Consider the following 27,262-nt stretch of genomic DNA (forward strand, 5'->3'; position numbering starts at 1 on the left):
TTCATGTACAAAACAGTATAATTTTAGAATGTTCCTTATCAATAATATGCAATACAGCAGAACAGCAAATAAATCCTGTCATATTCTGTTTTGAGTAAATCAGAGTGGAAGATCCTGCTCCACCAAAATAAAAGTAACAGTTTGGTAATTGCTAACTGTCCAGTCTCATGCAGAAGCACAGCTGGACGCTGAGACACAAGTCTTCACTTTTCATTTTCTGGTGTCATTTGGCTTATTAAATCATATCTCTACATGAGTGTGGACTAAGTTCACTCTCAAACCAAATAAATTAATTACATGTCACACACAATGTAATGAAATGCCATCACACATAGAAACAAAATCCTACTACTGGCTGGTTAATTGCTATATAAAGCAGCCAACACGCTTGTAGCAACCCTCCCTTTAGTCTGTTACTATAAAAAATAGCTTTGGGACTAGAAACAATTCTCTCTTGAGAATCCTGAATTTGTCTGGTCTAAGTCATTTCAGTATGGACCATTTGATCTGCTCCTTGGCTGTCTGCAGAACCTGGAAAACATTAAGAAAGAACACAAAAATATAGTATGAAGTGTGATGTAACAAAGTCAGCAGAAAGTCAGGAATGAGTCAGTACTAAAAAACTTTAACCATATTAAGTATGAAACATAACACAGCAAAATATTATCTAGATAAACATTTCTTTAAGAAGCTGTGTGTGGATACTGTGCATGTTGATGCTGATTTTCATCATTATATGAAAACTCACTGACGTTATTATATAACTGCTGAGTTATGGATGGTATCAAAGTGAATATAATCTAGGAAAACATTTCTTGAAGAAAATGCATTTGATTGCTGTGTGCATTGATGATGATTTTCATAATCATATGAAGACTTATATACCTTAATTTAACTGCTGAGTTATGGTTGTAAAGTAAAAAACTTTGGCACATGTTTTAATGCATTACCATATACCATAATTCATAATAACTCCTGAACTGTACATGTCATCATGAGTGTGAAAAAGTGAATGGAGTTTTTATTGTAAACAAGTACTATACAGAATCGTACTCAATGGGACTTTAATGAATTATTAAACTCATAATACCTCATTAACTGTGCAGGTCTTCATTATGATACTAACAACCTGGTTCTTGATTTCATGCTCAGCTCAAGTGAGAGAAAAACAAGTGTTTGTTTTTTATTGTAATATTTATTTTGGTGAAGAAAATAAATGTATGGAGCCACATAAGTAATTCTTAATCTGTTTAAAACTTTCTAGACCTTGTTCTGTGTTGCAGTACCCAGCTTAAGTCACTAGGGGTCAGACTGAGCACATGATCAAACAGCTGAGAGCCACGTGTGGAGCTTTCCTGGCACCATGTTGAGAGAGTTCAACAGAGAAGTGAACCAGTATATTTATCACCTGTTGCTGCATTATCAAAGACAGATGATGTTTAACTGTTGTCACATATCATAAAATACTGTCATAAATGTGCTGTTTTTAATCACCATTAAAGTGCAGCATATTTCCAACAACAGAGTACTTTTGATGATTACTGTAATACTTATACTCAACAGTCCCTGAACTTTGTTAGCTGATTTTTTGTTTCTTTCTTCCTTTTGGTCTTTTTGTGATCAACACTGAGTTTCTGTGTGTGGTCCTCCATCCTTCAACCTCATACAAGACTTCATATCAGCACAGAGGCTGTTGTTCATTATTTCAACAGCAGATGGCACATGAAGCTCAGGTAACTCCACTGCAGTGTGGGCTCATGGGACATGAAGTGCTTTCATCTGTTTATTGCTACTTACTGTCTAACAAGTGTATGTAGTGTTGTGTTGTGGTATATAGTAGACATGTTTCTTACTGCAGTATTCAGCTGTATGTTTCATAAGTTATGTAATGTTTGGTATAAGCAAAATGTTTATGTTTTTAATAATGATTAATTGATTGTTCATGTTACTAATGACTGATTGAGGAAAACTCTTTCAATTTCAAGTTTTAATTTAGTTCTATGAGGAGGATTTCACCTCCCCCTATGAATAAGATAATATGAATCAAATGAGAAAAGTTTGCAACTTATCATTTCTTTGTAAACGATTTCCTGTACAGTAAACACTAAAAAGTCCCTCTAGGAAGTTGCAATGTTGCATTAGCAACAATTAATCCCCATGTATTCTGCATGGCCTTGCAACTTTGTCAAATCACTGCAATTTATATTTTACCATGTTGAGCTCAGATTTTGCTTTTTTGTGCAATACCTAGTGTTGCACTTCTGTATTTGACAAATGAAGCATAATTTGCTAGAGTTTTTGGTATGACTACTTGGAACACTCAGAACAGCATGCGTTCTGAATCTCACTGGAACAGGTTGCCTTTGGATTTTAATGAATTACACAAGGAAAAAACAAACAAAAGAATCACAACTTTTCTTTTGCAGATTTTTAGAAAAGCTGCTGTGAAATATTGGCATTTTTGGCTGCAACAAACCCTGCAAAATCCTGGAGGGACTGACTAAGTACATATCTGCAGCAAACATGACTAATAAATAACCAGATTACTAGCTTTTATTTGACATTTTGAGTGATCTACATAGATATAAAAGACTTGTGATTCTAAATCAATTTGCCAGATCCTCTAAATAAGTTGAAAAATCTTTGTGGTCCAGTACTGACTGTGTAATGTGATGGTAGAGTATTATCACAGTGTGTGCTGTGCAGCTGCTGCAGTGGAATAAGCTTTGTAGTGCAGTGTAGGGTTGTTGAGAAGTTAGTGAAGACTTACGTTAGTGGTGAGAGCCAGTTTCTCTGTTATGTGCTGTCAGGGTTAAAGCAACAGATAAAGAGAAGCTTAGAGCATGACTTCACACACACACACACACACACACACACACACACACACACACACACACACACCAACACTCCTCTACAAGCAAGCAAGCACAGAAACATGTCCATGCACATGTTCATTCCTGCACACGAGCAGGAAGACATCAGAAACAGACAGGAGAAAGCATTTCAGAAAGACACTAAACAAAGCAACAAGAGCACCTCTGTTCTGGTGATGGAATGCTGTTACAACTGATCAAATCTTTATGGCAAAAGAGATCAGCCATGCAGTTTACTGTGACAGCTACAACGCTTTAGAGGATTTGAATCCAACTATCCATTTATTTATCCATCAATCCATTCATTCACAGTTGAGCCTATTAGTGCTGCCTGGTGTTTTGGAGATGAAGCCAAGCTAGCTGCTACCTTAGCATGCATGGTGAGTTGAAGCATTAGCATGCAGCCTGGTCAGTTTGCACACAGACGTCAAACTACTGCCAGTCATTCTATCAGAAAAGAATCAGCTTTCTGCCATGAAATCAGTGCGTGTGGGAGTTAAAGGGACAGTTCACCCCAAAATTATCCATCTAAACTGTTTTGGTGTGAGTTGCAGAGTTTTGGAGATACCTGGATACCTTCTCTCAAATGTGGACTAAATGGCACTCAGCTTGTGGTTCTTAAAGCACCAAAAAAAAAAAAAAAACATTTTGGGGAAGCACTAGCCGTTTCTAGCAGCGCACTGATTACTACTTGGTTTCTAGCTAGCCGGACTTTATATTGCAGCAGATGTTGTTGTTGGGAAACATAAGGTGCATAAAGCATTCTGTCCTGCAAAGGAAAAAGGCAGTAACTTCATTTTTTTTGTCAAAAATGAGATATAATCATTTTTGTGATATCAAAGACATCCTTTGACATGTGATGTGAACAAATATCTTCACTCAAATGTGTTTATTTTTGGAGAAATTAAGGCTCAAAATTACAGTAAAGAGAACGCACAGCAGACTACTGTAACTTCAGTTAGCAGTTAACTTCAGTTAACATATAAAATGTCTGCAAGAAAATGAAGAAATATGTCAGTTATGTGCATTGTACTACTATATGTACTACTATATGTCATAACAGTATAGAAAATATAGACTCTGATCCCAGGTGTGAAAATGCATTGCATTAAAATTAAGCAATCAGTGTCATATTTCATCAGATTTGATTTGATGGTATTTAATATTTGAGGATGCCATTTTGGACTTTGATCAACATTTCATGGACCAAACAACTAATCAATTATTGGCAAAATGATTGCCAGATTTATCAATAGTTGAAAAACAAGTCAAAACACATGTAAACAGGTGGAGCACATGTACGTACTCCACTTGATTTCACATGTTTTTCTGTTGCAGCATATTACCTTTTATATTTAAAATTTTATTTTTTTGATTATAAATATCAGTAGCTTCAAATACTCAGAAACATCTCAAAACCACTGAAATAATTTGATTTAAAGAGTTAGTTGGAACATCACAAGCATCATAATATAATAATAAATGTTGCAAATAAATAACGATAATAACAATAATATAATTAATAACAGTAAAATGTGTAATTTCATTTGACATCATTATCAGACTGAGGATTTAATCATATTTGTCATTATGCTGCTTTTTAAAGTTACAGTGATCAGAAAAAATAGAAGTCACTGCCTTTTGCTTTAGTATGAGCCAATATTTTTAGTACATTCTTTAAAGGCAGAACACAGGAACTTCCAAATAAGGTCAAAGGTCAAATCAGAGGTCAGGATTAATATGTAGAAACAATAACTGGATATAAAGATATAAAACTGACACATATCTAATTATCTGCCTGCAGCTATTTTGGCTCAACAACAAGACTTTTCAGTCATTTTTCTCAGTTCTGCTCTCTGGGAAGTTACTGCCTTTTTCCTTTGGAGGGCAGAACTGCTGTCTATTATACGTGTATATTACATGTGTGTATGTGAGTTGAGTGTATGCATGTGTGTACAATGTGTGTTACCTGGGCCACACTTTGTTCAGATAATGGGTTTTCATCCGCCTGTAAAAACAAAATGACGTCAGTGTTTGTACAGGAGAAAACATGCAGAGACACAAACACACACAAACACATTATCAGAGCAGAGGCCTGCAAACGCCATTAGATTTGTAGAGACACCATTACACACTGTGCATCAGTGATAGTCAAAGCGCATTGGTTAACAGCTCAGCCAATCACAACTCATATTAGAATTCATAGCAACTCTTAGAAATAAAGGTGCCAACTAGAACCATAAAGGGTTATTCAGTTTGTCCCCATTGTAAAGCCCTTAATGGTTCCTGGTAGAACCTTTTATAAAGATTCCATTCGGAACACTTGGGTTGGGTTCTACCTAGAACCCAACATAAAACCATATACCTAGAACCATTTGTAAAAGGTTTCTCTCAGAACCCCTATTAGCCTTTTTTCACCAACAAGACCCATTTGGGTTTGCACACCTAATTTTAAACAGTTCGCAGAACGTCCAATCAAAATAAATTGGTTCGGCACCCAGAAGGCTGTTTTCCAGCCGGAACCAAAAACTATGAAGTTTTCCTTGGAAACCAACGTGGGTGTGTAATATTGTGTAGATCGCTGTGCATTGTGTAACACATTCTGTTGATGACCAAATTACAATGGTACTGATACAAAGAGGTGGAAACGTGAGCTTGTTCACCAGATAGCAGCAGGGTTCCAGGAGTCTTGAACAAAACCTGTTCGAGAACCAGAGCTATTTCTATGTGAAATGGCCTTATTAGAAGTTCTTATGGAGAATCCTATGGTGCACTATGGTCCAACGGCTCCCCCCAGAACCCTCACTTGGGGTTTTATTTAGAATCTTTCCACCCACTAAGAGTGCTAACAAGACCCCACCCAGGGGTTTGTACTGAGAACCTTTTGATATTCCACAGCTTTGATCTAGAACCTACCCAAGGGGCTCTACCAAGAACCTTTTTATATTCTAAAGGTTTGATCTAGAACCCACCCAAGGGTTTCTACTGAGACATCTACAAAGATGCCTTGATGAAATTTGTCAAGTATTTCAACAATCCTTGAAGAAACCCTTTTTGGAAAAAAGGGTTTCTTTAGAAGTAAATGGTTCTGGGTATAACCTCAGTCCTCAGGAAGAACCCTTTTGGAACCCTTATTTCTAAGAGCTTAGCAGCGTGGCTCCACAACTATGGGAGGGACTGTGCTGATATTTTGCACAGACAGTCATGATCCTCAGGAGAAAACAAACTTTAGTGATCATCAGAGGTGGCAAAAGAACTCACATTCTGTACTCAGGTAGAACTACACATACTTCGTGTAAAAAAAAAAAAAAGAGAAAGGTAAAAGTAGACGTTCTGATTCTTGTTTCATGTTTTGCTCAGTTGTTGTCTTGTTATTTCTTTTATGTCATTTTTCTTGTCATCTGTGTCGTTTTTGTCGTTACATCTTTGTCATCTTCTTTAACGTAGTTTTCCTCTTGTTACCTTGTTGTTGTCTTGTTACATGTTCTTACATCATTCTCATGTTGTTACGTCTTGTTAAGTCATTTGTGTCTTGTTACATCTTTTACGGCATTTTCAGTTTGTTATGTATTGTTAAGTTGTCTTCATCTTGTTGCGTCTTTTTACATAATTTTTGTCTTGCATTAAAAATAAAGTAACAAGCCTGGCTTGAAAAATGTAAATGTAAGGAGTAGGAAGTTCAGATATTTGTGTTAAAAAGTAGGAAGTAAAAGAAGAGGTGGTCAGAAAAAGAAATACTCAACTTAAGTACAGATACCTGAAAAATCTACTCAAGTACAGTAATTAAGTATTTGTATTTAGTTGCTTCCCATCTTTGGTGATCATTTCACTTTTCCTCCAGCCACAGCAACACAGCAAAAAGTTTTAAAACAGAGAAATGCCAACCTTTTTTCTCACTTCCTCTCTGTTAGTTAACATGCTCTCTCACCAAGGATTCACCTCATCTGTCTCGCCCATCCCTCCTTCGTCCCTTCACTGTCTCTGTCTGTCTGTCTGTCTGTCTCTCTCTCTGTCTCTCTCTCTCTCTCTCTCTCTCTCTCTCTCTCTCTCTCTCTCTCATTCATTCTGTCTCTCCACTCCATTACCTCTCTCTCTCTCTCTCTCTCTCTCTCTCTCTCTCTCTCTCTCTCTCTCTCTCTCTCATTCATTCTGTCTCTCCACTCCACTATCTCTCTCACCCTCTGTCTGTCTCTCTGTCTGTCTACAGCAGCTGGCTCTTGTCTGTTTGCCCCTCTAGGTTACCGGTGATGTAATCAAACAGGACGAAGCCATAGGCTGGCTCTGACATTAGCTGATAACCAATCAGAAGAAGAGAGACAGGGAGAGGGGGAGAGAGACAGGTAAAGCAGGTAAGAGTAGGTCTGAAGCTGATGAGGAAAGCTGTGGAAGACAACAGTGTCAATAGGCCTCATGCAAGAACCACGCAGTGGGTTCTACCAGTTTTTTTAGAAGAGCCTGTCACATTCACCAATTTTCTCATATTCTGATTTTTTTTGTACAAAAACAATTTATAAGTGGTTGTAGAAGCCATGTGCAGTCAGACTTATGTTATCCAAACTTAAGGTTTTCACTAATGACTGTATTTGTCATCACTTTGAAGCTGAAACTTTTGGGTTTGAAAATCTTAAATCACACTTCATAATTATGTTGACATTATCCCTTTAACATTTCAGACAACCTTTATATAAAGATTTTAAAGCCTGGAATCAAACCAACTAAGCACAAGATGAATCAGAAAAAAAAGAAAAGAAACAAAAGGATAACAAATGATAGCAAATGATACCACCTCTTAAATTTAAATGTCAGTATGATAGTGTTTATATGGAAAATGACAGTGTTGAAATATGTTGTAGTTTGTGTTACATAATTATTATATATTACTACTTATAATATCATAACATTAGTAAGAGTCACCTTAACTACCTAACTAAGCAACTGCTAGCTCAGGCTGCAGAATTAACCAAAATATTATCACAATTGCAATATGTCCCAGTGAAATATCTGAATCGCAGAACCAAATCACAATTTTTTGAAAAAGGAAAACTATGTGAGAAAACAGCATTATAATGAGAAAATAAAAAAATAAAAATTTCCACTAATCATATCACACTCATCAGTCAAAATAATAAGAAAATGAGTTTTTAATTTAATTTTAATTATTAATTGGGAGTAATGTTATAACCTTGGTCTTTTAAGCTTCAGTCACTGGTTTTTATATTTTTATATTTCTCAGTGTTTCTTTTCCTTAATTCTACTGACTTTCATTTATTTTGTTTTATTATTCCTGCATTTTGTATTCTATTTTATTTATTTGTATTTTTATTATTCTTTGCTTGTTGATATTTGTTTAATGTCTGTTGTTTTCATTTTGCTACGTGAAGCACTTTGGGCTGCTCGAGTGTCTGAAAGATGATTTAAATATAAATAAAGCTGACTTCAGTTGAGTTTTTACCATATTGTGCAGCCCTACTGCTAGTGGACCTACCCGTTTGCAGCGATAAACATTTCCATGGCAACAGCAAGCCAATCACCAGTCTGCCAAACCACGAATCCAAGATGTCACTGTTGCACTTTAGGATTGTGGGTAATGTAGTTCTTCTCTATTACATCGCAAATAAAACAAGGTTGCTATCATGCAGACTTGTGGCTTCTACAGAAGGATCCTCTATTCAGAATATGAATGGGATTTTCACTTCTGGAACCTCACTGTTGAGCTCTGTAGCCTGACAATATCATGGTTAATTTAAATTGGGAGTTATCTACTGTCAGGCTTTACACGCAGGTCTTTGCAAGTTGCTGTACAGAGGAACATCCTTTGCAACATCATCTACAACTTTTATCTCATCCTCCTCTGCGAATGAGACTTCGCCTTGACCCCCTCCTCCTATTAGTCATCGATCAGCTTGCTGTGAGAAGGCTTTTTCTTTTTTTCTCTGAAGCCATTTTCATATTCAAACATTTCGTCTTTATTTCAGTGACAGTACGACCCCCAGGCGGCATTAACAGCACTCATTCTTTCACTGCTGATGCTGTTAAAATGATGAACTTTCCTTTATGGATCTCTGAAAGCAGAATTTCAATCTCCAAACTTGCAAAGTTCTGCTGTTTACTCTTTGATGCCTTTTTCATGAAAATACACTTCCTGACATAAGGGACAGGAAGCGTAGCTTTATATGGCATTATTGGGGTGTTCATTATGCTGATTCACTCAGCTACGCTCAGGGAAGCCATTTACATATTTATCAAAAGTTCTGCGTGTTTGTTGAATCTGACGTGGCTCGTTCGCAAAAGAAAGTTAAGACACGAATACAAAAATGTTCCTGCATGAGGCCCAGTGAGTCTTAATGTTGTCTTTCTAAAAGGCCAAACAGATTCTTTGAGAATGTGACATCTGATTTCCATTTGATTTTCCAATGAGTCAAATCAATACATAAATGGAAATGATTGGTAGTTGAAAATGATTGAGTGTCATCTTACCCTGTAGTTGACCTTCTGAAGGACCTGTTGGGGATCACTCTCCAGAATCACCCTGCAACATGATAAAAGCAACCAATCAGGGCAATGTACATCAAAAGCAGGACTGGAAGGATTTAAGGGTTTGTTTTCCAACATTTTATAGACTAAACAATTAGTAACATGTTAAGTGACATGAGGAACAGTTGTAAGTTAGCTCATATATAAGCTTATTTGAGTCAAAAGATGGAAGACATGACAGCTCCCCAAAAGTGAAGCCAAAACATCTGGATTGCCCCCTGTTGGCTGGCTGCAGTACAGGTCATAAAGCCCACCCCCTCCACGTTAGTAGATGGGACATGGACCAAACTAAAATATTAAAGTAAACAAAAATATAAATTGTTCCCAAAGATGGTCTCTGTCATTTTATATAGTTCTTATCATGCTCAAATGTCTTTCTGATCAGGGGTTTGACGCAGTTATTAACGGTCATTGATAGTTATTACACTTATGAACAGTTAGTTACATTTGTTAACCATTAACAATCCACAAGTAACTGATTAATGAAGAAAATTATTAACAGAATTGACAGATGAATTGATGATAAAAGTAGTCATTAATTGCAGCTCTATTTATATTGCAATTGATTTTATAGATGAAAAAATGCACCTATTGTTCTTTACCTCTAATCAACTGTAAATGTTATTTCTTTCTTACCCTCCATCAATAATTTCGTCCACAACCAGGAACACTCCTTCCATGTTGTCCAGTAAACACCTACGCTCCACATTTTTCCTGCGAAAAAAAAACACAGCAATTAGCCATATCTAGTCCATAATACTCTGGATGTCAAATAGTTCCTTTAAAGGTGCAATATGTAAGATACTGCCACCTGTCAAGGGTCCCTCCAAACAAATAGGAGGCAGCACATCACCAGAGTAATCGCTAACTGCTGCTACCTGCTGTAGTTATCTATGGCTGTTGCTACTAGCTGCCGTTTGCTAGTCAGCCGATTTTGAACACAGCCTCTAAGACTGTTTGACAGCAGGACTTACGGGACCATCAGCTTCGACCAAGTACTCTGGGTATGATGGAGACATGGCAGCCGAGGACAGGAGAGACACGAAGTGGGAGAGGAGCGAGAGGGAAGTCGGACATCAGCTGCATGTAGGGCAAGAATATTTTCAAAATTTAACTCAGTGTATTAAGGCTTTATTTCAACCAAACCAGTAAATGTTGTTGTGAGTGTTGGAACAGTGGAAAGACTGACCAAGATGGTTTCAAAGAGCACTTAGCAGGTGATTGGATGAGCCATCTGTCTATAATGTCTAACCCTGGTCGGGCGAAGAGCGAAAATATCTTCTCCTTAGAGAAAAGCCTTTAGTGTTGTTCTTTGCTCTTCGTTCAATGAAGAAATACTCTCCAGTTCTGATATAACTGATGCTATCACAGTATCTATGCTAACGTCTTCAGGAGCCGCCATTGTTTGGTAAAGACGAGTCGCTTCTTGCTGTCGTGGAACCTAAAACCACACCCATAGCTGCCAGTAGTCCCTTCTAAGAAGCTGATTTGCTGCACCACTTTCGGTACGGACACAAACAGATAACTTGAAGCCCAGCAAGATGGATTCTCACATGATCTCGCCAATCCAGCCACCTCACAGCTTAAAATACGTCAAATATTTATTTTCTTCACATTTTGTGAGCCTATTTTCTTTATTTGTTAGACACACAATGCTATGAGAGCTTATGAAATGTAGCAAACTCAATGCATGAATGCATCTCCCAGCTGAAAATATGGGGTGGAGGCCTGATCTACACCATCTGACCTACAACATCTGGCTATTGTGTCTTGAGATACAAAGCAGTATTAAAAGATGGGACAAGCCAGGGCTAACTGTGCATGCTTTAAACTAAAATTCTGGCCATATCTTACACATTGCACCTTTACAGTCACAATCCAGTCATCATGGACTAAATTCGAATTGAGATTCTAATTGAACAGGTTTAATTAGCAGGATGCAACAAGGTGTGTTTCCTAAGAATTAGTTGAGAATAAACTAAATAGTAATAAATGGTCAAACATGATAGTCTGAATGGAGTACATTTACTGTCCAAGTTTAAAGTACATGAGATCATTCAACTAATTCTCTGATTTTACACTGTAAAGCTACATCCTGGACATTTACATATTGCACTGTGCCACTCAGAATAGCTTATAATCTTTCATACTGTATAATAATATAATCTCTCCATGTCTCTATCGCTCACACTCTGCATTACTACTGCATCGGTTTCCATGGCAACCACATCAGCCGCTGTTTGGCTGATAATGTTGCAGTCAACAGTGAGGGCTCCCGGTGTGCAACACACACACGGATGGAGACACACACACAACATACACAGACGGCTTTGCAAACTAATCTTGGTGGTTTCTGAAATGTTAAATAAATATCTTAAAATGAGGACAAGGTGCCATTTGTCCCTCATTCAGCAGCCTTGTTTGTCAAACATTATTTTTCTCATTAAATCCTGATTGCCTACCAGGTAGAACATACACACTGCTGTTGAATTTGACATCAAATTCAACATGGAGACTCATTACATCCCCCCGAGAGGCTCTGGTGGAGGGATGGCAGGGTTACTGTGCAGATGATGCTGAGGTTGCATGCATGAGAATGCTTTAACGTCAAGACAGGACATGTGCATGGAGAAAAGTCTGTGAAATTTTTCATTGTCACTCCAGCAACATAACTGAAGCCGCCAGATACCAAAGAACATTTTTCTTTTAGAAGCTTCCTGAAAAGTAAGGCTGTTTTTAAAATATTTTTATATATATTTTTTATATGCGCAATATCATGAATGTATCAATTAAATCATTCATTCACCCATGTAACATTATTAAAGGAGCAATACGTAAGAATATTAGTTCCAAACATTCAAAATTAACTAAATTTGAAGATGTAACAGTTTTGATTTTGTAAAAGATGTATTGTCTTGCAAAGATATCGACTAAAGTTAGCATGCTAATCAGCTAGCCCCACAGAGCTAACTGAGCTAACGATGACTACAGTTAGTAGCAGTTAGCAGACACTCTGGTCAAATGCTGCCCCCTAAATCCTGATATATATCCTTTAAGAATCAATGAGAGAACGTACCTGAGGATCTGACTGAGGGACTCAAACATGCAGTTCAGTACCGACATCAGCATCAGCTGGAGAGAGAGAAAGAAAAAAAACAATGAGCAATTTTTCAAATAGTTCTTGATTGTAAAGGTATATTTAGCAATTTATTTATGGCCACGTTGGTGGAAAGTTCAAGAACGAACTAAGAATTTGATCATTTGATCATTTCGGGGACAGCGCCATAAACTGAAAATATAACACTGACAAATTATCACTTTCAGTTGTCACAACTATCAAGCTAGCAGATAATTGACTATTTATACATCCTGCAGACACAGACCAATATTTACTATATTTAACAGTTACTTGGAGTTGTGTTTCAATCAAATATTCTCTCTCCTTTTAGCTGTATTCTACGGTCTCCACCAACTCCTGAGTGAAATATCTGTCTCTTTAGCCACTAGATGCTCCAGCATGTTCACCAGCAGGGTGCTCGTGTACAGTGGCTGCAGCAGACCTTTTTTGGTGCCTTTAAGTATTTCTTAATAGGTGAAGCTGCTAAGAAGTGTTCTTGCATCAAGTTGAGAAAAGCCCTGCCACGTCACTCATTTAGCTTCACTGTCAGGCTAATCTCATGTAGGAAGAACCCCATCTCTTCAGGCTCACAGAGGGGAAAACAGCTGCACAAAATACTGAACTAATGGCACCTTCAGGAGGCCTTTTGATTCCCTGTGAGTGACTATACAGGTTAAATCAGCTCTCAGTCATTTGTTAATTCGTTTTAACTTTTCTCACCAACCAGTTTTAAAATGATGAAACAAATACTCCTTAAAAACACTTTAACTTCAAAAATACTTGAGTAGTGGTATGTACCCTATTTTCCCTTTAATTTACACATTAATTCAAAATATTAATATGACATATGCATTAATGGAAAATTTAAGGTGTTATTAATGTAAAGGCTGGGTTGCACCAGGGTTGGGTTTAAAGTTACGATTACGATTAAATTCTGGTTTAACTTTAAATTATGTTGCACCAAACTTCAAAACTAATTCAAGGTTAAGAAAGATTAAATTAAATTTAGACCTCTCTTTAAACATAAGTTTAAAAACTTTAAATTAAAGTGCTGCCAGGCATTCTCTCTTTTTTTTGTCTTTAATGTGCTGTTGTCCAACTTTTAAATTATTCTCTGTCCATATTGCTCAATCAACAAGTTTTTCTCAAAAGTGGAGAAATTAGACCATCTTTGCTGAGCCACCATGAGTAGGTTAACTAGGCTAATTAAATTTTTAGCTAACTACCTACCAAACAATGTAATGTTTTGTTAACTTTTTAGCTTGCTAGCAAATCATGTAAGATTTTCTTAAGGAAAAAAATACACAATTTTCTTTCAGTTTGAGTAAGGTTTGCTGAAAAACTACAGTAACCTGCTGTTTTAGGAACTTATGAAGCCTTTGTTAGAAATTCTGCAGAGGAAAATGATGTATGACCTTCCTCCAAGGCTTGAGGAGGTGCCTAAAATAATTAAAATTTTATTTTTACTATTTTCTTTGATCATTTTCTTTGAAAATATTCATATATTGTTTTGTCAGAGAAAGTTAAATGTACCCTACCTCATTCTCCTGAGCACTTCCAACCACATAGAAGAAGAGATCTATACTGCTCTTATAGACAATGGTCATGCCCTCCAGGAAAGCTATCTCATCTACAGAGAGAAGGAGAGGGATGGGTTAATGATACGATGAAGGACAGCCATAGCTCTCTTTTCTTCACAAAATGATTTTATTTCTTTTATTTCACTTTTAAATGTAGATTTAACGGGACAACGATGAATAGGGAATTACAAAGATTTATTCAGCTTCGGCTTCATTCAGGGAGACTAGAGGAAAAGATGGAGAAAAAAGGAGAAAGGGGTGAACGGGGAGGAGAAAAGAGGGACGAGAGAAGGTTGAGATAGAGAGGAGGCAATAGAGAAGGGACCAACAGAGAAGAAGAAAGGCAAAGAGGGAGGTGAAGACACGAAAAGCAATATGATAAGAGAGAAGAAAAAGAAAAAAGGAGATGGAAACTTGAAAGAGTGGGGTGAAGGAGGTGAGAGAACAGAAGAAAAAAGAAAGTGAGTAGAAGTCGCAGAACAAGGAAGGTGGGACAGAAGGAGATGAGGAAAGGTGAGAGAAAACAGGGATGCTTTAAGGAAGGGAAGAGCAGGACAAAGGGAGGATGAGGTGGGAGGGAAGGAGAGGGGATATAGCGTGACATGGGAGAAGAAAGAGAAGAAAGAAGAGGAGAAAAGGAGGAATGGAGGAGGAGTTTAGAACAAAAAGGGGAACATGCTGGGTGGGTGATAAGGAGAACAGGGGCAGAGACTCAGGTGTCAGCCATGTGAAACCACAAGAAGGATCTTTATGTTTCTCTGAATGGACAAATAAATGCACTTTTCGTTTAAAAGTCAGTGGAAAATCCAAAAGATTTCCAGATTTTGAAGCGCCACACTAACATGTTCCAGCATGGTTTGGTCCCATAGAAAGCAAGCTAATGAAAAAAACCCTTCAGGCTGGTATCATGTACAGATGTTAGGCTAATAGGCGTTGGAATGTGTAACAGATGACACTGGAGACGTGTGTGAGTGAAAACAAACTTACTGTCTGCTTTGTGTGTCTTGTTGAAGACGTTCTTCTCAAAGTTCTTCTGCTCCTTCATGGAGGGGTAAAGCTCCGGATCATAGTACTGAAGCAGACACATCAAACAGTGAATGAATGTTAGCGCTAACCCTGCTGGGAGAAGAGTTTCATTTGCTTAAGGACTATTCCCACTAAACCTAAAAGATTGATGGTACTGTCAGCAGGGCCACTTCAAGTTTTTTGGGGGCCCTATGCAAAATAATGTTAAGGGGGGCCCTATTTCATGACACTTAGGTTGGGGAATTCCAAACCTTCTAGGGTGGTCCTGAGTAGAGCTTCAGATCTGTGCCTGAACCCAACGGGCTCTGAGGAGTTTGGGTCGGGTTGGGCTTTATTTCTCACATATTTCATGGGCTGATTTTGGGTTTGGGCTGTATCATCATCATCATTTTATCATTTTAACGTTGCCAGTTCCAGTTCCCCCCATGTATTGTCCCTGTCACTGCCAACTCCTACTGTTTGGGACATAGCGAGAAGCTTGTTAAAAAAAATGTCGAGCTTTAATCAGGTTCGGGCTGAAATATACTCACAAGGGACGGGTTGGGTCGGGTTCGGACAGAATTTTGTTGGACTTGGGCCTTTTCAAGCTCAACTTTTCCGGCCTGATTAAAGTTCTAGTGTTGGGGCATGCATTGAATATTAAAATCCATTCATCTGGTGCATTTTAAGAGGGAAAGGGGCTAGATCTAAAAAAAAAAACTTCTTAACTCCTTTTTTTCTCTCATATTCAAATGGCACATTTCAGGTTGACCCCAGTCATTTAAACCTACAGAAAATGATAATTAATGGGAAACAGAGGGGTTCTCCTTAGGCCTGCGTGATATCGCTGAAAAACTTATCACGACAGTGAAGTTGCATTACAATTACTGACTATTATGACTAATTGGGTACAGGCAAATAGTAAAACAGTTAGAACAATCTGGTAAGTTCCGAAAATTACATCACTTTATTGTGATGTACCCTTTCAAAACAGGAAAAAACAACAGTTTTTACTGACATATCAGTGTATAACAATATCCAAAATCTATCAGGAGATCTAGACTGATATCAGGATATGATATAATATTGATATATTACCCAGCCCTTGTTCCCTTACATCACAGGTCTTACAGAATCTGCATCATTACATCTGCTAAATGTGCAGAAATGAGACAGATGTTGCATTTTTCTTAAATGTTTATTTCTTATAATTCCCAAATCAATTTTTAGCTTCATGAATCGATTTTTTATGTCTATAAATGACTAGTGCATAGTCTGTTAGCACAATGCTAAGACATAATGGGAATTCCCATTGAAATTAGCACCACAATCACGTTAATATCAGCATAACAACCGATCCATTTTACTTCATGTTTAATATAAAACCATTTGTGTGCTCAGACTTTCAGGCATATGTTTCTTTGTTCACGACTTGATGAGGAGAAACAGCTAGATGTACCGCCTTACTTCAAAAAGTATGTATAGTTTTATTTCACATTTCAATCTATTGTGTAGGATGTTAATTAAGGGTTCATATTTGTTATTTGTTATCTTATTTTATTTATTAATTTATTATGGCACTAGCGTGATGAGCAGGAACAGCCTACTTCAAAAAGTAATGTATTTACCAATTTTCAGTGTAGTATAGCAATGATGCTGCTGAAGTATGTGATGTGCATTGTTTTTGGAAATATCAGCCATGATGTACAGTATCTACACAGAAAAGTTGAGAAAACTCAAAATTTCAAGGCAATAGATTTTTTAATTTTAAGCCTAACTTTTGGTCTTCCTCTTCTTTGGAAGGTCAGCAGTACAGTGAGATGCACATAATTTGGGCTTACCTTGGACAGAAGTCTGTTGCCGTCATTGTCAAGTATGAAAACAGCTTTCACTGTGTAGAGGGAAGGTTCCTGCAACAATAACCAAAAAGAAAGTCTTAAATATTTTAGCTGTGCTGAGTCACCTCAGGGAGGCATGGAGGAGTGGGAGATGTCTACATCATTAATGCCACAGCCACAGTCAAAGCCCTTCTTTCCACAACTGGCCAGTGTGTTGTATCAACCTTTATTAAACAGATAAAGCCTGCTTTTCCAGCGACACCCTGCTTCACATTTACTCCGGTCGGCACATTCGCACACACCCAGTGCAACCACTCTCTGCATTCCACTCCAGGCTTCACATTTAGTCTGATTTCTGCAGAGCTTCATTCGTTTCCATTGCGGTCATTCACATCTGTCTTTTCCAGCAATCCAAAGACACTGTCCATCCTACTGCACAGCGCACGCTTCTCTCATCCCTCCTTCCATCCATTCATTCGTTCCTGAGACGAGTTTTCAGGCCCGGGACAAAGTTCTGTTATGCACTGACTAGCATAGATTCACAGTCAGAGTGTATCACAGAACTTGGACCAGGAACTTACAACTTCCAGTGTCCAGTGTCAGTAAATATATTTCAGAACTGTGTTTATATGGGTATAATTTTTTTTTGTTACAGAGAAATAAGACCATAAGGACTGGAAACTGGAGGGCTGCCAGTTCAATCCCAGCTCATACCATCTCCATCACACTACCACCTCCCCCAAGAATTTCATGTGCATCTGTATATTCAGGCCTACACATGTGTAAAAATTAACAATGGAGTATATATATATATATATATATATATATATATATATATATATATATATATATATATATATTTATATAAATATGGATATGTATGCTGTTATGTCAGTCTTGGAGGATAGTGTTATTTATTTATTTGATAGAGTCTGAAGAGAAAGAGAGTCTGCGTATGGAGCAGGTGAGGTGGATAACCAGGTCAAAGAAACAGCAGACTGAGATTCATGACCCATGTCAAACCAATAATCAATGGGCCTCATTCTCCAACCATTCTTTAGAGGAAGTTTCTTGTCATTAAGATTCTGGCATTCACCAATATTTTCTTATGTTGGATTTGTTCTTAGATTGTTCTTAGATTTTACACGCTGGTGTTTTAATGTGTCAGCACAGATTTTAGATAAAATGTGACGTCAAACTGTGTCAATTCTGCAAAAAAAAAAACAGCTTATTTCCTGATTCTGAGATGGAGGAGGTAAAACCACTGACAGCGCGCCACCATCTTTAGATTTATGTTCTTGATTTCTCTCTCAACACAGCCCTGAAGTCTCATGTCCTTATCTGGGCACTGGTGGGGCGTTTACTCATGCTAATTAAGAACAATTGGCACTTACAAGGACAACAACATTCATGATTCTACAGACAAACAATTCTGTGGTTTGTGAACACCTATGTGAATCTGAGTTAGACTTTTCTTAGGATCTTTCTTAAGAACAAAATTAAGAATAAACATTGGTGAATGAGGCCTAATAGTCATTTATGTTACATATGTAAACTTATGAAACAGATGTACTTATTTAAACCCAAACCATGATGTTTTTCTTGTAGTTTTTGTTCCTTCATTTTGAAATCCTACTTGGATGTTGCATAATAATTATTGCTAACTTGCCCACAGAGGCTTGCAAATGTAAAAGTGATGCTGGAGGGGTTCCTACAGCGTCATAGTTTGAACCGTATTTGATGAGTTGGGAGTGTTAGTTGAGAGAACGTGTTGAACCTGAATAAATTTAGCGAGGCTTGAATCTCCATAACTGAACACTGTAACTAGACTAAATTTGAACATCCAAACAGCTGGTGCAACCGGCTGCTGATCCCTGGTTCTGCCCTGTCCTCAGGGCAGGCGCTGCTCTGGGCCAGGTCAGCTGTGATGGATGATGATGAACACACCTCATCACTAACATGACTTACCTGAGATCAGCTTCATGGCTAATACACATAAAATAATTAATGTGAATAAATGGTGAAATTAGAGGGTGATTGTCGACTGTTAGGATTTATTTGCTTTCTGGAAAACAAACTAATGATCATTTAGTCAAACAACAAAGTCTAAACGTCAAATGTAAAAGGAGAAAAGTCACTCTGGAACAACATGGAAAAATTGTCTGTTTGGTTTAAACATAATGATTTTCTCTACTGTGCATGTTTATAAGTAGGTCATGGACAAAACCAGAAGACCAAATTAGATGTCTAGAGACGGTTCACTAAAAACAACATCTAACCGTCTTACAATTTGGACTTGGCAGTTTTCTGAACTGCACCACATTATGGAGACAATATACCAGCAGGATAATGTAGACATTTAGCTGATGCTGTAATGTAATGACAGTAACTGAAACCTGTTTCAGTTTTTCTTTTTTAAACAATGACCTCCATAAAAGCATATTACACGATGCAAAGACTTTGAGACCAACATTCTTTTGCTCCCATGCAGAACCTGGCCATTAACTGTGATTTTTAAAAACAGAGGAAAGTCTTACTTTCCTGCAAGCTTTCTCATCTCTGTTCAAGCTGATCATAGAGCTTCAGATTTGTGTCTGAACCCGACAGGACCCGACAGGACCCGATGGGACCTGATGGGACCTGATGGCTTTGGGTCGGGTCAGGACATATTTCTCACATATTTCATGGGCTTACATTGGGTTTGGGATGTATTATTATTATTATTGTTATCATTATTATTATTATTAGCATAATCAGTAGTAGTAGTAGTAATTTTTTTTTTTTTGTTATTTTTCTACCCAATTTTGATGTTGCCAACTCCCCCCCATGTACTGTCCCTGTCACTGCCAACTCCTACTGGTGGGTATGGAGAGGGAATGTTGGCTGTAATAGGGTTTGGGCTGAAATATTCCACTGAGGGACGGGTTTGGGTCGGGTATGGACATTTAGGGAATTATACTTTTTTGTTGTCTTTTCAAGACTTAAATAGCCAGTTAGCAGAGCTTAGTCTGAAGACTGGAACCAGGAGGAATCAGCTAGCACGAAAAATGTCATTTTTAGAGTTAGACTTGGGTTTTTGAACAGATTAAGCAACATAATGCATGTTAATTAGAGCAAATCTAGAGCGTTATGCTATGCTAAGCTAAGCTAACCAGCTGCTAACTCTAGCTTTATATTTACTGGACAGATACAAGAGCAGTATCAATCTTATAACTGTCAGCAACAAAGTGAATAAATGTATTTCCCAAAATGTCAAACGATTGCTTTAATTTTTTATGCCACTTGTTGCTAAACTTTCTACCATGGTAGGCTATTTAACTGTAAAATATCAGGACCAAAGATGATTCAATTTATAGTGCAACCGTTTTCTTTGTTTGATATTCATCCTTCAGGATGGATTTTCTAAAAAAATAAATAAATAAATAAATAAATTTTAAAAAAGAAAATAGCAAATGAATACAGTGCTTTGTACCAGATGAGACAGATTGCTTGATTTCCCATCAACACATGATTGCAGCATTATCAGATTTTATGATTACTTGCTTTTGCCCTCCTTTCTTTGAATGCTTGTAATGTTGTTGATGTATGAATTAGGAGTTTTATTGAAACAGTAGATAGACGTATTGCTCATAAAATTGAGCACTCTATGTGATGAGAAGTTTAACTCTTTACATGAAATAATTGAATCTTTTCTATTTTAATAACCAGCTGCAGGTCATGTCTGACAGCAGTAGTGTCTGTCAGGAGTAGTGGAGGTTTTCTTCTATTTTTTATTTTATTAGTATTTACTTGATTTCACTTCATTTGCTTTTATTTATTTTACTTTCGTGTTTACCACATCTTTAGTTTTTCATTACATTTCTTTTTAGTTTTGTAAGTGAGTATTAATTGCTGCACAATTAATGCATTTTTTATCAAAATTGCAACATGGCTGTCTGCAACTTTTAAATTGCAGGAGGTGCAACATTAGTTAAAGGTGAAATGTGTGTAAAATACTGTGGTGTCCTGTCCAACAAATCCAATTATTCTACAGACTTAAAAAACTCTTCATTTGGTATAGATTCCTGCAAAAAAAATCACAGCATAGTCATTTGAACATGATTTTCAATCAAAATAAGAATAATGATGTAAAGATTACAATAACCTCTAATATCGCAAATCATATCACGACTGCAATATCAGTCAAAATAATCATAATAACATATTTTTTCAAAATCGTTCAGCCTTAATTATTACTGATGTGATATGGTGATTTGATCATTTTGCAGTTCAGCTGTTGTCACCTTTAGATAATGACTGCTTATTGTTGTTTGAATAAAATTACACAGTCGCCTCATGAGAAACAAGAGAGCCGGTGTTTGGTTTGTCCATTTTGGGCTACAGTAGAAACATGGTGGTACAACATGGCGGCCTCCATGGAAGAGGAGTCACTCCCACTGTGACTGTAACTGTGTAAATAATGTGTTTTTTTTCGCTGAATTCATTCAGATGTGTTTTGCTGTTGTTCACTTTATGATTACAAACCTTTTTATTCATCATCTACACAAATAATATCACTGATGCAAAGTCGAAGTTGAAAACTAAACTTTTGCACCAGGAAACCTACATTATAATCTGAGGATTTTGAAGGGAAAAAAGACGCCACTCAGTTGCATTATGGGAAATGTAGGATTCAGTGTTTTGTGCTTCTACCACACAGATTCTGACCATTTTTTCTTTTTATCTGCCTCTTGAGTCTCTCAACTTTATGGACGTGTGATAATAAATTGCTGAAGAACCTTTAAAAGTAACATTTCAAATGCATGACTGCTACTTGTAATGGAATATTTTGCAGCAAAAGCCATTACAGATTGTTTCCCATCCTGATGTAAATGACACCTGGAGAGAGTGGGAGGGAGGGAGAGAAAAGAAAGACGGGCAGAAGGAAGGGAGGAGAGAGCTGAGAGTAGAAAAGCAGGAAAAACAGACTCTGAGAAAGATACTTGGGCCAAAAACTCAAAAGTGAAAGGACAAGCAAGAAATTAGGATAAAGCTGTTTAGTAAAAGTAAGCAGTTCATCAATGTAAAAACACTCCATTAAAAGTAAAATTTGCTAAGACTAACTTATCTATTAACTTATCTGAACAGCCACAAGTTGAAAATAGAGGATAATGATTGTGAAGTTGTAATGTAACATTGGCAAAAGTAGAGAAAAGCTATAAAATCACCAAACTGGCTCAGTAATGTAAGTTGTATTTAAGGTTCTAACTTTACTTAGCATAAGTTACTTGTCAAACCGGACAAAGTAAGACTTTAGCGGCAAGAGCTCTGAGTGGACTGAACTGATCAACTTTTCTTTTGGAAGAGGAAATTAAATTAAATTAAATTATTCCATATATATTCAATTACTGGATTATTAAGTAGCATTAAATATGATGTAAATAACATTTTATTGTTGTAGTTAGACAAGATGGAGCTGATTTTGACTTTATCTCTGTGGTGGTAAAGGTATTCAGAACTATTATTTAAAAAACCAGTGTGTAGGTTCTCGTGGCATCTAGAACTTGAGATCTGTGCCTGAACGCAAAACAGTACCCGAAGGGACCCGACAGGTTAGGGTTGAGTTGGGCCTTATTATTTTTTAGTATTTTTAGTATTTTATCATTACCATTATTGTCAGGCTGTACTTGAGTTCAGGCTAAAATATGCTAATAAGGGTTGGGTTCACACATAATCTTGTCAGGCTTGTTGGGCTAAACTTTTCAGCACCCATTAAAGCTCTAGAGACATCTAATGGTGAGGTTGTAGATTACAAACAACTGAATACACCTCACTGAACACGCCAGTTTCAAGTGTGCAGGAGAACCTGTGGTCACAGCAAAACTGCCAGTGTTTGGTTTGTCCATTCTGGGCTACTGTAGAAACATGGTGGTACAACATGGCAGACTCTGTGGAAGAAGAGCTGCACCCTCTGTAGATATAAAGGGCTCATTCTAAGGTAACAAAAACACAACCATTGTTATTTTCGGGTGATTGTACTACTGAAAACATACTTAGGAATATTATAATCCATTTCTGCTTGTAAAGCTGACACAGTGGACCTTTAAATGTTTGTTTAAATGTTTACTTCAAGTATCAAAAGTAAAAGTACTTTGCCAACATCAAGACTGATTTCATGGATGGAAAATGGATGAAACACTAACAGAGAAAAGACAGTTCTTCAGTGTGTCCATCAATCATGCACAGCAGACACAGCAAGGTGAAAACAACGTCAACGATGTAACAAGACATGGACAATGTGAAAAGACAAAAAAGGAAGTAAAAATGAAAATGGTGTAAGAAGACGAAGACAAGGTAACAAGACGAAAAACAACTTGACAAGATGTGAACAACAAAAAAAGACAAGGACGATGTAACAAGACAAAATTATGTAAAAGACCACAAACACGTAACAAGACAAAAACAACGTAACAAAACGAAGACAGCCTAACAAGATGAAAACAACATAACAAGACAAAAGATAAAAATTACATAAAAGATGTAACAAGACGAAAATGGCATAACAAGATGAGGACAGTGTAACAACACATAACAAGACATAAATGGTAAAAAAAAAAAAACGTAACAAGACAGAAACAACATTAACAAGACAAAGACAACATAACAAGACGTAACAAGAAAAATATAATGTAAAAAGGACACAAAAATACGAAAATGACATAAAAGATGTCAGAAGAAGAAAACAGCAGAACAAAACAAAGACAGTAACAAGACGAAAACAGAGTAACAAGACATAAAAAGTCAGAAATGATGTAAAAGTCGTAACAAGATGAAAACAATGTAGACGAGACAAAGACAAGTAACAAGACAGAGATGTGTAACAAGACAAAGACAACGTAACATGATGTAACAAGACAAAAATGATGTAAAAGACATAATAAGACAAAAATGATTTAAAAGATGTAAGAGGATGAAAATGGTGTAACAAAATGAAGACAACGTAACAAGACAAAAACGATGTAAAGAGACAGATGGACACTCGACCACAGAGACAAGGTGAGGTTCAGTTAGCACAGAAACAACTGGTAGAAATGTCCCTCAGATGGCTACATATTACTTTGATACTTTGAGTACAAAACAAAGCCTGTACTTTTTCACTTTTACTGCAGTAAAGAAGTTCTATCAGTACTTCTACTTTTACCAGAATCTTTTTACACAAGTATCTGTACTTCTACCACCTCCATTGCTGTATGTCGTGTAGTTGGTTGAGCAGAAGTAGCATGAGATGGAAGTACTCAAGTAAAGTACTTTAAATGCAGTATTTGAGTAAATGTGCTGAGTTAATTTCCAGCACTGAGAACGAGTGAAAAAGAGAGAGGAGTGAGGGAGTGACGGAGAGGCTGAATAAATGGTGCGCAAGGCAAACGAGGAGAGAGGGAGAGAACGGTGGACGTGGCACCTACTCTGCTCTACACGTCAACCGATCTGAGCACATATGCTCAACACAAGCACACGTTTAAACACACAGAGCCGCTCTGACTCCAGCACACACTCACACACTACTTCTGCTAATGTCTCATATACACACGACTCTCTGTGTGTGTGTGTGTGTGTGTGTGTGTGTGTGTGTGTATGTGTGTGTCCAAGTGATCCCTGCAGGAACTGGAGCTTATACGGTCCTGCTGTCCTGTTGCGCTCTGCGCCGGACTCTGTGTGGATAAGTGGATAACAGCTGTGGCTCAACCGCTCTATTGTAATGGAGTTAACTTAACACCCTGATAAGTTGTCGCACTGTAACCCGCACACACAATCTGGACTATTTTTACACGCGCAGAGGGAGAAAACTGGCTTTTAAACACGCTGTGTTCACATCAGGCCTGCGCGTCCACAGTCACACAACGTGACGGCCACAGTCAGGATCAACACTCACATTCATGAATTCAACAATAAACACAAGCTGTTTAACATTTATGAACAATCTGCAGCCCTCCTCCCCCTCTCTCCCTCCCCCCCTGCGCTCCAGTATTGCCCACCGCCGAAACTGCCATAATGCAACAAATGTCCCGCACGCTGATTAAAAAAAAACAGTGCAAAAACATTATACAAACTGCCCCTCGGCCCGCACACTGAACGCGTCGCTTCCCCCTCTAGCCCCGGTGAAACGGCGGAGGTGCTTCTTACCAGAGACGTGGAGTCCATCGCTGCCGCTGCCGCCGCCGTGCTCGCTCGGTGTGTTGACGTGGACAGCTCTGAGCTGTCACACCGAGATCATTGCTGCCTTTTTTTTTTTTTTTTTTTACGGAGCCGCCCGCGCGCGCCCCCGCTCCCGCAGCAGTCAAGCGGATAGAAGCACGAGAGCACAGCAGAGCGCGCTCCCGACACGCTTCTCCTCTCCCTGCCCTTTCACAATAAAAGTCTTTGCGCTCCCTCAGCGGATACTAGGATTTACAGTTCACAGAGTGATGACGTTAAAGGACAAGGCTGTGATTTTCTGTATTATTAGTATTAGTTGATCGAATGTACGAGTCCTCTGCATCGGTCAGGGGTTCAGTTCCAGCCTGCAGCCTTTTGCTGCATGTCGTCCCCCGACTCTCTATCCCCACTTCCTGTCGTACTTTCAAGCATAAAAGCCCTCCACCCCTCAAACAAATAATTAAAAAAGAGAACAAAATCATCAGTAAATTGCCTGTGTAGCGAAACCTGACAGCCTAGAGCTACTTATTATTATCCTGCCTATTTAAAAAAAAATCATCAGTGAGCCACACCATAAGATGGACTATTAGGGGTGCATTAAAGTGATAGTTCACCCAAAAATGAAAATTCACTTATTATCTACTCACCCTTATGTGGACTGAAAGTCGAACTTAGTTTTTTAGTCCACAAAACACTGCTGCAGATTCACAGGAAAATAGTGTTGCAGAATCTCCCAGACAATGGAAGTGAATGGTGACCAGTTTTCAAACATAAAAAAAACCCAACAGAATAAAAACATAACATGCCTCCATACTGCTCGTCTGGTGTAATCTAAATCTCCTAAAGCTCCAACATGCCAAGCTGACGTTTTAAAAAAAATGTTATTTACACCATGTTTTTAGCCTGAATCTTCACTGTAGATCTTTAGCTTGGAGCCACGTTCAGGTGCACACTGTCTGAACTGTGTGAACTGAACTCCAGCAGTGTTTTGTAGACTAAAAAAAAATAAACCTGACCTTCAATCAGCATGAGGGTGAGCAGATAATAAGTGAATTTTCATTTTTGGGTAAACTATCCCTTTAAGGGAAAAGACTGAGATGAGATTTTGTATTTCAACAATAAAAGTGAAACAATCAGAATAAGGTCGAATTTTCAGTATAAGTGCCAGCCATAAGAAAAATAAATCACAGAAGATTCCGTTCTTTTCATTGTTTTTCTTTTCTTTTCTTTTCTTTTTTTTGGCATGATCAGAATAAAGTCAAAATGTTAAAAATAAGTCCAAAATGTTGAGACTAAAGTTGTTCTTCCACATTGAGAATAAAGTCAGAATGAACTTTCAGTATTTGTGCCAGGCATTAGAAAAAATAATTCAGAGGAGGAAGATGTTTCTTTTAACACATCAGAAGAGGAAGATGTTTTTTTTCTTATAATTCAGAGGAGGAAGATTTTTTTCCTTATAAATCAGAGGAGGAAGAGTTCTTTTTTTTTTAAATAAATCAGAGGAGAAAGATGTTTTTTCCTCATAATTCCGAGGAGGAATATGTTTTTTTTAACAAATCAGAGGAGATAGATGTCTTTTAAATAAATCAGAGGAGGCAGAAGTTTCTTTGTGTAATAAAAATAAGGCTGAAATGATGAAAATAAAGTCAAAATACTATTTCCACCTTATTTTCAACAAGGCATTTCAACTTTATTGTCCACATTTCAACTTTTCATCTTATTCTTAGTTAAAAATGCAACTTCCTCCTCTCATTTCTACCCATATGTCTGACCCTTCTGTTCTTCTGTACATTTTGATGCATGTGGGCTCTGTGGTTTTAGTTTTGATTCAGTCATACACCTGCTGTAAATAATCACTTGTGTGTATTAATCTGCCACTGAAAATAGTCCACAACAAATGCACTATTTTCTACTCTAACATTTACTAAAAACTCCATTGACCAGCTGTTTAAAGAAATGAATGAGTCTTCAAATGGAACTCAATACTGTATATGTGAGGCATTTTTTAATGTTTGCGTCCTCACAGGGCTCAGGTTTTGTTAAGGTTTAGAACAGTGCATTGTTTTGACTTCCCTCACATGAAATTTTGAGTTCCCTCAAATGAAATTTTGTGTTTCCTTGCATGTTCCCTCAAATAAAGTT

The 27,262-nt window shown here is 37.5% G+C and overlaps 1 protein-coding gene across 4 annotated transcripts; it reads right to left on the reverse strand.

The window, feature by feature from the left end:
• copz2 (COPI coat complex subunit zeta 2) lies at positions 1–25,369 on the reverse strand. Of its 4 annotated transcripts, XR_014772494.1 has the most exons (11): positions 25,109–25,369; positions 16,952–17,020; positions 15,093–15,177; positions 14,064–14,155; positions 12,484–12,539; positions 10,044–10,121; positions 9,351–9,402; positions 7,052–7,164; positions 4,843–4,881; positions 2,771–2,803; positions 1–531 (listed from the first exon to the last, which is right to left on the reverse strand). XR_014772494.1 is itself a non-coding variant. In XM_084745015.1 (10 exons), exons 1-10 carry the CDS (start codon positions 25,124–25,126, stop codon positions 484–486), a joined length of 570 nt encoding a protein of 189 aa, XP_084601141.1. In that variant the 5' UTR covers positions 25,127–25,358; the 3' UTR covers positions 1–483. The 4 variants fall into 4 exon arrangements, 2 of the variants coding, with proteins under 2 accessions (XP_084601141.1, XP_084601142.1); XR_014772493.1 differs by lacking the exon at positions 2,771–2,803; XM_084745015.1 differs by lacking the exon at positions 7,052–7,164 and having other exon boundaries at positions 25,109–25,358.
• Between the last annotated feature and the right edge of the window lie 1,893 nt (positions 25,370–27,262).

This window comes from Lutjanus erythropterus, chromosome 19, assembly GCF_056507025.1.
Source record: "Lutjanus erythropterus isolate fLutEry1 chromosome 19, fLutEry1.hap2, whole genome shotgun sequence".
NCBI classification, from domain to species: domain Eukaryota; kingdom Metazoa; phylum Chordata; class Actinopteri; order Lutjaniformes; family Lutjanidae; genus Lutjanus; species Lutjanus erythropterus.